Here is a 10,328-nt window from a genome sequence, read left to right on the forward strand (position 1 = left end):
CTGCTTGAAGCTGTAAATCATATTTCCTCTCACGGTGGTCGTCGTGACGACAGTTAAGAGTTGAAGTCAAACAGACATGTGACACTGATTTATGTCCCTTTATGAATCAGATCAAAAGAACATGATCAGAGAACTGACCAGTGATTCCCTTATATTCATGGTCATATATCACATACACACATTACAATATAAATCCCTTTGAAGTCTATATATATATATCAAATGTATATCTTATAAATCAATGCCAGTGTCTTTTGATTATTAAAAATAGTTGTCTTCATATTCCATTGAATTATTAAGAGGTAAACAACATCAAGAGGAAAATGATTCAAATAGAAAAACATTTCTACATCAAAGTCAAATGAGATGATCCACAACCGGCACACGGTTTCCCAGCATGCCTCACACCTACCGTACGGCAGGATGGGGTTTGACTGAACGTTACATCCTCAGCTCGACGGGACCTGAGAGAAACTTCCTGTCCCGTAGAAGGTTCAGTTCTTTGTCTACGTGTCGTCTGTAAGGTCTTGATTCTCCCTGTTGTCCCTGTGGTCCCTCTGATCCTTGTGGTCCCTGTGGTCCCTGTGGTCCCTGTGGTCCCTCTGATCCTTGTGGTCCTTGTGGTCCTTGTGGTCCAGTCCAGGTAATTGACTGATAACTTACTCATAACTGACTGATAACTGATAACTGATACCTGACTGATAACTGATAACTGACAGATAACTGATACCTGACTGATACCTGACTGATACCTGACAGAGAACTGACAGAGAACTGATACCTGACATGAATCTTGAATCTGTGCAGAGTTTGTGATTTTATCTTGCACTGTGGTGGAGGCAGCTAAAGGAGGGGGGGTGGTTAGTTGATTCTGGCAGCATCATCAGAGAAGACTGGTGGAGCACCTGCGTGTACACACACACACACACACACACAGGGGACAAAGGTGTCGAAGCTATGAAACAGAACTACACACACTCACACACACACACACACACACAGGGGACAAAGGTGTCGAAGCTATGAAACAGAACTACACACACACACACACACACACACACACACACACACACACACACACACACACACACACACACACACACACACACACACACACACACACACACACACACACACACACACACACACACACACACACACACACACACACACACACACACACACACACACACAGTTAGTGTGGTCGTACAACTCACGTGGTCTGATTCTGATTGGCCAGATGAGGATGGAGCAGAGGGCCAATGCCGCGACGACGGCCACGCCCCCCGTCACAATGACCATGATGTAATGATAGAACCACACACAGGCGGGACAACACAGCACAGTGCTGAGAGAGAACAACACACACACATACACACACGTCAGTCAGACGTCCTGTCGTCAGACGTCCTGTCAGTGTGTCATGACAGAGGATCACTACTGTCGCTCTGTGTGAGCAGAACGAGCGGGTGAAGAAGGAGAGGGCTCGACAGGAAGTGAACCAGGGAGTTGGACATCAGCTAGCCCCAGTTAGCACAACCGCTTTGTGTAGCTTTGCAATCGGCATTCCTGTCTGACTCATGTTTTTCGTGTGTGTGTGTGTGTGTGTGTGTGTGTGTGTGTGTGTGTGTGTGTGTGTGTGTGTGTGTGTGTGTGTGTGTGTGTGTGTGTGTGTGTGTGTGTGTGTGTGTGTGTGTGTGTGTGTGTGTGTGTGTGTGTGTGTGTGTGTGTGTGTGTGTGTGTGTGTACTAACTGGCAAGGATGCAGTGCCTGGATGATCATCACTACCACTCCGTTAGCCAGCTTATCAGTGAAACTCATGGATCCGTAAACAAACGCTCCACTTTGCTGCAGAAAGAATGACACAGAGGTTGGAGACAGTTCACAGGAACATCATCAGTGAGGTCATATCTCTCTCACGCACGCACGCTCGCTCACGCCTCTTACAGTCTGGTCGCCGATGAGCTCGGCCGTCATGGACAGTGATATGACCAGGATGGTGGCTGAGCCGGTGCCCAGCAGCACCGCTGCCCCGTATACCCGCTGGCCCATCCTGTCGTCCAGCAGCACCCAGTAGGAGAAAGCCATGATCAGCAGCAGGCCCACGAAGTAGGTGAGCTGGACGGGGACACACAAACACACAAACACAGACACACAGGTAAAGCTCATGCTCTGGCTTCATCAACTCCCTCCTGCCTGTGTCATCAGAGATCTTTATGACTGCATTACACTGAAAATGATCTTTTGTCCCCTGCTGACTTCAAATGGAAACTCTGACCCTGAGTATTTCTTTATAAACATAAAACATGACCAAAGTATGCAGCGATGACAGTCACATGTTTAAAGAAATCACGCGCTATGTTGTTTGGTACCAGACAAGCACTTGGTGTGCATGTTTGACTATTTATTTTAATGACGGTTTACCCCTTGAGAGTGACTTCCTTTAAATACTTAGGTCTTTGGGTTGATCCACTGCTTTCTTTAAAAAAACTGATTGGGAGCACTGTCAAAAAATACTCAAAGACACTACCACTGGCTCCTATGTATCTTTAAATGTATACATTTTAACTATCCCTCCTATTTCAAACAATATCTAACCCCATATGTTTCCATTAACCCTCTTTAGACATACTGAACAACCCTATTTTACTATTCCGAACCGATAAAGCAATTAGCAGACGTGCCTTTAAATTCAAAGCACCTTCTGACTGGAACAATCTCCCAGCTAACATTAGACCTATTAACTCACTACACATCTTCAAGAACTTACTTTTATCCTTTCTCAAAACATCATGTTGCTGCCTTTAATGGTATTGTCTGCTTGTGCTTTTAATTTAGTAAAGCATCTACTTGTCAATATATATGTTATAATCTGAACTTCATTCTGTGAGAATTATTATTTTATTATTATTACTTTTCTCAAAATTATCTTATTATATAATAATAATAATAATTATTATTATTATTATTATTGCTACTTCTAATTTCTGTACGAGAGTTGTGGGTTCAGGGTAGAGGGGTGTGTCGGGGTCAGTAAATGAGAGACTTTATGTAGGTATGTATGTATGTATGTAAGTAAGTTGTATTTTTTGTTTCATGTTGGACCCCCTTGAAAACAAGATGGGGCTATCCTTCAATAAACTTCAAGCTACATATTTTTACCAGTAATGGTGAATATCTGCGCCGATAATCGGTCAACATTTATCAGCATCAGCACTAGTGGAAACGGTGAGTATGAACACAACCAGTGCTTCAGAAGTACAGTGTAGTGACATGTCCCACGTGTTCTCTGGTTTAGAACCAATCAGATAGATAGAAGCAGGCAGAGACAGTCGGATCCATGTTGAGGTTCTACTCACACATTTCCCGATCAGTTTGGTGACGGGCTTCATGATGAAGGAGGACACGAATCCGCTCAGGTACATGACCAGTGGGATCGTCGCTATGAACTTCTGTCGGAGGAGAAGAAAGACAAACACGTTCAGGAGAGGAACGTTTCCTGGAAAATGTCCGACGAATGTAATGTACAGCAGTGTGTGTATGTGTGTGTGTGTTACCTTGGACAGCCCCAGAGTGTTGATGAGATACATAGAGATGTAGGTCTGAGACAGATTCACTATTAACCTGGTCGACATGTAGAGCAGGGCCACCTACAGACACAGTGACAGACACTCAGTGACCTGCTCTGCCCCCTGTTGGCCACATGAGGTCAGACGTGGTGCGATGCCATTAATAATAATAATAATTGAACCTTCCTACCTGGTAGAACGACGGCTGCTGCAGCCAACACTTCCACTGGAGGAGCGACGAGGAGGCCCTGGCGCAGGGAAGGGGGGGCCTGCGCTCCTCCTTCTCCTCATCCTCCTCCTCATCCTCCTCCACCCTCTTCCTCCCCTCCTCTCCTGCAGCCTCCCCACCAGCCCCAGGTCTGGACTCGGTGGTTCCCAGGTGGAAGACGACGGAGAAGAGCAATCCGATGCCCAGCACGATCAGAGCCAGATTCTAGAACCACAAAGACATGACCAGCATCATCAACAGGGTTTCATCGTCCAATAAGAGCCCAGTAAGTGAAAAGAGGATTCAAAAATGCTAATATGGAGAACTGGTAATCATGCTTTCAATCACATGGACGGTCCAAAGAAGCCATTTCATCTCAAATTCAAGCAGGAAGACAAGTGTCTGTTTCATTTGGCCATCTGGTTTGTAGTACTACTCGGACCTACATTAATATTCCAGGAGACGGTGCTTCCTGTGGGCAGGTTTGTTGGAGGACATATGCGTTGTGAAGCCTCAACAACACTCATCACACGTCCAATATGTTAGTATGTTCAGGTTGAATCTTCTCTGTCACATGAGTAGTAGTGTCGAGTAGAAAGTTGATTGTGATGTTCATGTGTGGATATTGAAATATTGATACTTCCAATTCCGATGTAACATCTAGGACTGAATCTCATATTAAAATATTGATATTTCAACTCAATCATTTGAAACAGAGGAAACAACAGAACAAAGTAACTAACTGTCATCAGGATCGTCTACATAATGACCAGTTGATAGGTACTACTTTTCCTTCTGCCTCACAGTCACGTGAACTAAGACTCTTTACATACAGCAGTGACAGTGTGTTGCTATGGCGAAGTTTATCACTGATTCACTAGACTAGACAGATTGAGACGGATCGTTAGTTTTCTAAAATCTTTGGATTCACATCTGTTTAGACCTCAGTTGTTATTTCCTCGTGCTCGTATTACATGTTTACTTATTTACTACCTTTTAACTGACGCTTCTTCCTGTTAATATCCCTGAAGTGGAGCTAATGAAGGATTCTCTTCTCTTCTGCAAGTAGTTTGAGTAACAGTAAGTCTCCAGGAAATGAATTCAAGTCTATGTAGAGTGTATGTGTGTGTGTGTGTGTGTGTGTGTGTGTGTGCTCTCTCTGTGCTCTGGACAAGAATGTGAGTGTCTAAAATCACCTTGCTGACTCAGCGTACTAGAATTGACTGGCGCTGTTTGAAGCCACAAACCAACACCTTTCCTTTTGATATATTTGATGGACACTGACTGTCCTTGAAACCACATGTGCTAAGTTAAGACTTATGTTTAAGTGTTGGTTGCAAAACTAATTTTCAAGTTGGCTCTGGTCGAGAGGAGGAGGGAGGGCCACCGGAAGCCAACTATCTCCATGCTACGCTTGACTTATTTCATTTTCTCCCTCTGTTCCTTCTTGTGGCTGCGGTCGTTCACTCAGATTTGTCCTTTTTAATCCACCAGACCGCAGGTGATGTGAAGGATTAATGACGTTAACGATGCGGTGTCGGGCCCTGCACACACACACATCCATCTGAAACTGACACTGTAATGAAACGCACTGACCTGTGGGTTGTCACGTAGACTGTATATAAAGATGGACGACACGTCTCCACGTTCTCCCGTCGAACAAAGATGAAGCTAAAATATCTCGGACACAGGCGCCACCATCTTGGATTTTTGAAACCACATTTGGCTGAGCAGGCGGTGGTTCTGACCATAGACTGTGTACAAATGGACGTAGTTACCGAGCCCGGAAAATGAAGCCAATGCTGAAGTGACCGAGGCCTGTATTCTCTGTGATGACCAGCAGAGGGCGAGAGTTTGTGGTTCACTCTCTAGTTTCAAGTCTTCTTCAATACATGATGTTCATTTAGAGTCAAATAGACCATAAAGCACCGGGGTGTTGATACAGCGTGATTGACAGCTGGCCCGTCCAATCGGTGAACGGTTGCAGGTGTAGGTGGACGAGCTCTCAGTCAGAGATTTTTTTTAAAACAATGGAGCTGGTCAAAATGTGAAACTCGAGGGCGTGAGTTGCAACTTGGGTCTGACTAAGAGCTTGAAGACACTTCATGTCCACCTGCGACAGCTGTCAATCACAGAGTATCTACACCCCAATACATCCGGTCTATTTTACTCTTAAGAACCATAATGTACAATATGAACATCATGTGTTGAAGAGGACTTAGAGGACTAGAGATTGAACCATAAACTCCTCAGGAAAATGTTTTACTGACGTTATGCATCAAATGAGAAGTAGAGTCACTTTCTAATAGAGTCCCCTCTGCTGGTCACTCGAGAGAACACGGGTCGCAGGTCTCCATTCCTTGAGTCTATAATCTACAGGTCATCGTCAGTAGCGCCACCCCCTGTACGTGAACACTGTAACACCACATGACGCTCCTCACCCTGAAGATGGGCATGTCTTTTGGTCCCAGTGCGTCGCCGAGCGGGTCGCTGTCCTCACTGGTCTGCAGGTGGAACAGCAGGTAGGCCACAGCGTACACGGTGATGTTGGCAATCACTGTGAAGGCGTATCTTCGGACACACAGAGGAGAGGCTGCAGATCCAGATCAAGCAGATAACCCTACTGTGTGTGTGCTGTGTGTGTCGTGTGTGTGTGTATGTGTAGAGCGTACCTGTACGCGGTGAGCTCGACCTTAGCATGCTCACAGGAGACCAGCTCCGGAATGAGGGACAGGTGGGAGATCTGCGTGGCGGCCCAGCCGAACTGGAAGACGATGATGAAGGGGATGAAGTAGGTCAGGCTGGCCCACTGAGGGGTGAGGGCATCGCAGCCCAGACACTGGTTGAAGATGAAGGCAAAGGACAGCACCACACTCACTGTGCCTGGACAGCACACAGAAACCATGAATGTCAGTACACTTGATGCCAGACTCGGTCTGGATCTCGTCCATTGGGAAATGATTTCACTTGGGAGAAAACTTGCCGGTACTATCACAACCGGTTATCTGATAATGGGCGGGGCTTATACCGCGACACAGAGAGAAGCCACTGTTGTAAACAACCAAGATGCCTGCAGCGGATGAACGAGAATTTGACTAAAAGAACCGGATATTTAAATTTCCCCACAAAAAAGTCAACACTGTTCATCACAGATTTCACAGACATCTCTTCTCTGCTCTGGTCTATTGCTCAACAGAAGTCACAGGACTATACAATTGCATCCGGAGGCATTTTGCTCTACGTCCGTTGGTAACGCCTCTTCTCTCTCATCTTCAACCACCTATCCGGGGTCGGGTCTCGGGGGCAGCAAATCCAGCAGGGGACCCCAAACTTCCCTTTCCCAGGCCACATTAACCAGCTCTGACTGGGGGATCCCAGTGTAGAGATAAAATTTCTCCACCTAGTCCTGGATCTTCCCCGAGGCCTCCTCCAAGCTGGACGTGCCTGGAACACCTCCCTAGGGAGGCACCCAGGGAGCATCCTTACCAGTTTCCCGAACCACCTCAACTGGCTCCTTTCTCCCTAAGGAGCAAAGGCTCTACTCTGAGTTCCCCACGGATGACTGAGCTTCTCAACCTATCTCAGTGAGAGCTGCAGGTCACTGACCAATGATTCCATCAGGACACATCATCTGCAAGCCGAACTGCAACCTCTCCCAACCATGACTACACATCCCTGAAGGACTCCTTCTTCCGTCGGACAGCTTCCCTGACCATCGGTGTCCACCACTTTGTTCGAGGGTTACCGCCCCTTGAGGCACCCAAGACCTTGAGACCACAGCTCACCGCCACAGCTTCAGCAATGGAAGCTTTGAACATTGCCCACTTAGCTTCAATGCCCCCAACCTCCAAAGGGATGCCAGAAAAGCTCCGCCGGCGGTGTGAGTTGAAGATCTCTTGGACTAGATCTGTCCAGAGTCTTCCCCCACCCCATGATCCAACTCACCACCAGATGGTGATCAGTTGACAGCTCCGCCCCTCTCTTCACCAGAGTGTCCAAAACATGCGAGTGGGGGGCCGACAGGATTGGTTACGCCTCTTGAACCGAGAGGTTCCAGACTACTACATGTTTGAGTGTTAGTCTGACAACACCGGGCTAATACTGAACCCACTCGACTACTGGAACTGGTGTTGCACTTTCATTTGTTATCTACAGAACGTTCATGATTGTTCATGGCCTGTGTGTGCCTGTGCCTGTGCCTGTGTGTGCCTGTGTGTGTGTGTGTGTGTGTGTGTGTGTGTGTGTGTGTGTGTGTGTGTGTGTGCGCGTGCGTGCGTTCGTGCGTGCCACTGGTCGAGTCATTGAATCATGGTGGATGATGGATCATCTCCAGACCACAGAGCACAATGTGACCTGCTCAATAAAATATGGAATGTTTAGAATAAGAGCAAAGTCCAGACAGATGTTTGTGTTACATGAATAACTCTTCGTGAGAAGAAAAGCTGACCAGTCATTTCATATAATTACACACATATATATTCATCTACAGAAAGTACATTCGTTTTGTGTTGCACAGGACAGTGAAGAGGGGCCTCCGTGTCTGTCTGTCTGTCTGTCTGTCTGTCTCTCTCTCTGTATCTGTGTTTGTTTGTCTGTCTGTCTGTCTGTCTGTGTGTCTGTCTTACCCACTAAGTGCCATGTCTTCCTCTTGCCGTAGTTTCCACAGCCGGGGCTTCTGTCAGACTCGTAGCCGACGAGAGGAGTACAGAGAGCGTCAGCCACCTGCCCCACCAGCAGCAGCACACCTGCACCACAGACACAGACACATCCAGACAGATCCACAGACACATCCACATCCACAGACACAGACACAGACACATCCACAGACACATCCAGACACATCCACAGACACATCCACAGACACATCCACATCCAGACAGATCCACAGACACATCCACAGACACAGACACATCCAGACAGATCCACAGACACATCCACATCCACAGACACAGACACAGACACATCCACAGACACATCCAGACACATCCACAGACACATCCACAGACACATCCACATCCAGACAGATCCACAGACACATCCACAGGCACAGACACATCCAGACAGATCCACAGACACATCCACAGACACATCCACATCCAGACAGATCCACAGACACATCCACAGACACAGACACATCCAGACAGATCCACAGACACATCCACATCCACAGACACAGACACAGACACATCCACAGACACATCCAGACACATCCACAGACACATCCACAGACACATCCACATCCAGACAGATCCACAGACACATCCACAGACACAGACACATCCAGACAGATCCACAGACACATCCACAGACACATCCACATCCAGACAGATCCACAGACACATCCACAGACATCCACAGACACATCCACAGACACATCCACAGACAGACAGACACATCCAGACACATCCACAGACACATCCACAGACAGACACAGACACATCCAGACACATCCACAGACACAGACACGTCAGACCTCCAGCGTCAGTCTGTATGAAGACGTGAGACATTACGAGCGTCACAGAGAAACACTGACCCGCGTTCGTGTTGAGGAACCCGAGCACCGAGTGGTAGAAGACCAGCAGGTAGGTGAACCACATGGACGCGCACAGGTCGTTCAGGAAGTGTCCCGCCGCATAGCTGAGCCTCCGGGGGCCGGACAGGGACCTCTCCGGACTGGACCGGGACATGTCGGGACCCGGCATCGTGGAGCCGCTCAGACTCACCGAGCAGGAGGAGCAAGGAGCTGGATGACGACGGAGCCGCTTTCACTTCCCTCTTCTTCACAGATTAATGCCAGAGTGTGGCCGGAGTGTGTCATGTTGTCAGATCAAATGTCTTCTGCTCATCATGTGACCGCGGAGAGTCGAGCCTCAGAGGAGGAGGCTCCGCCCCTCTGCTCGCTCTGAAGAGACACCGGCACGAAAACAAGCGAAATTTAACAACACATCTGGACGTGCTGACGTCAGCGTGAAGACCAGAGAATCGGACCAATAGCAGCCCTTTGTCGCTCCCCTCAGCCAGTAGAGCGCTGAGCAGCGGGCTCGGCTTCCTCACGTGACAAGCCAAAGATCGTGTATGTGATAAGCAAGAGAGATGAGATGTCTCGGACTAAATTCCGCTGCGTAAATAAAACCAAGCATTATGAGAAATGAAGAGTTTCCGGGTGAGAAGAGCAGAAAACAAAAGTGCGGACAACTTCCTGTGAGGAAAACACTGATCCCTGCTTAGACCTCTATTGTATTTTATTTTTAGTTGTTTCTTTTTACTCTATGGTGCATACGTTTTTTTAATTAAATTATAAAAAATAAGTTCTTTCATTTTGTGTTTCTTTCTGCTCGTATGTTTTGTCAACTATTCTATTTCTTATATTTGCTCATTCGTCTTTTTGTACCACATATCGAAGTGAAAAGAATGTATAAGCCTGTTTTGATAGGTACACAATGAAGTTATGAAAGAAAGAAAAAAAAAAAGGCAGCCTGTCATGAGATCACATGAGCAATGTTGGCAGGAAGTGCACAGTTGTTCACAGCATGCCATGTCAGAGCCATGTT

At 47.1% G+C, this 10,328-nt stretch overlaps 1 protein-coding gene across 2 annotated transcripts; it reads right to left on the reverse strand.

Annotated features, from left to right (window-relative positions):
* Positions 1-83: 83 nt before the first annotated feature.
* Positions 84-9,711, reverse strand: mfsd12a (major facilitator superfamily domain containing 12a). 2 transcript variants are annotated; one of them, XR_004793871.2, is made up of 12 exons: positions 9,311-9,711; positions 8,403-8,522; positions 6,450-6,660; positions 6,219-6,348; positions 3,760-4,002; positions 3,558-3,650; positions 3,360-3,452; positions 1,948-2,118; positions 1,754-1,848; positions 1,218-1,348; positions 782-905; positions 84-627 (listed from the first exon to the last, which is right to left on the reverse strand). XR_004793871.2 is itself a non-coding variant. In XM_035634368.2 (11 exons), the coding sequence occupies exons 1-11, from the start codon at positions 9,477-9,479 to the stop codon at positions 862-864; spliced, it is 1,500 nt and encodes a 499-aa protein (XP_035490261.2). In that variant the 5' UTR covers positions 9,480-9,711; the 3' UTR covers positions 84-861. The 2 variants fall into 2 exon arrangements, 1 of the variants encoding a protein (XP_035490261.2); XM_035634368.2 differs by having other exon boundaries at positions 84-905.
* Positions 9,712-10,328: the final 617 nt, after the last annotated feature.

Source organism: Scophthalmus maximus, chromosome 5 (genome assembly GCF_022379125.1).
Source record: "Scophthalmus maximus strain ysfricsl-2021 chromosome 5, ASM2237912v1, whole genome shotgun sequence".
In the NCBI taxonomy this organism is placed as follows: domain Eukaryota; kingdom Metazoa; phylum Chordata; class Actinopteri; order Pleuronectiformes; family Scophthalmidae; genus Scophthalmus; species Scophthalmus maximus.

Bases quoted from the DNA above. Each gene is read 5' to 3' on its own strand.
- mfsd12a (XM_035634368.2), bottom strand. From the start codon at position 9,479: ATGCCGGGTCCCGACATGTCCCGGTCCAGTCCGGAGAGGTCCCTGTCC. The intron at 4,003-6,218 runs GTGAGGAGCGTC...TTGTGGTTCTAG, and splicing joins AAGACATGCCCATCTTCAGG to AATCTGGCTCTGATCGTGCT. The intron at 1,349-1,753 runs GTTAGTACACAC...GTTCTCTCTCAG, and splicing joins CAGGCACTGCATCCTTGCCA to CACTGTGCTGTGTTGTCCCG.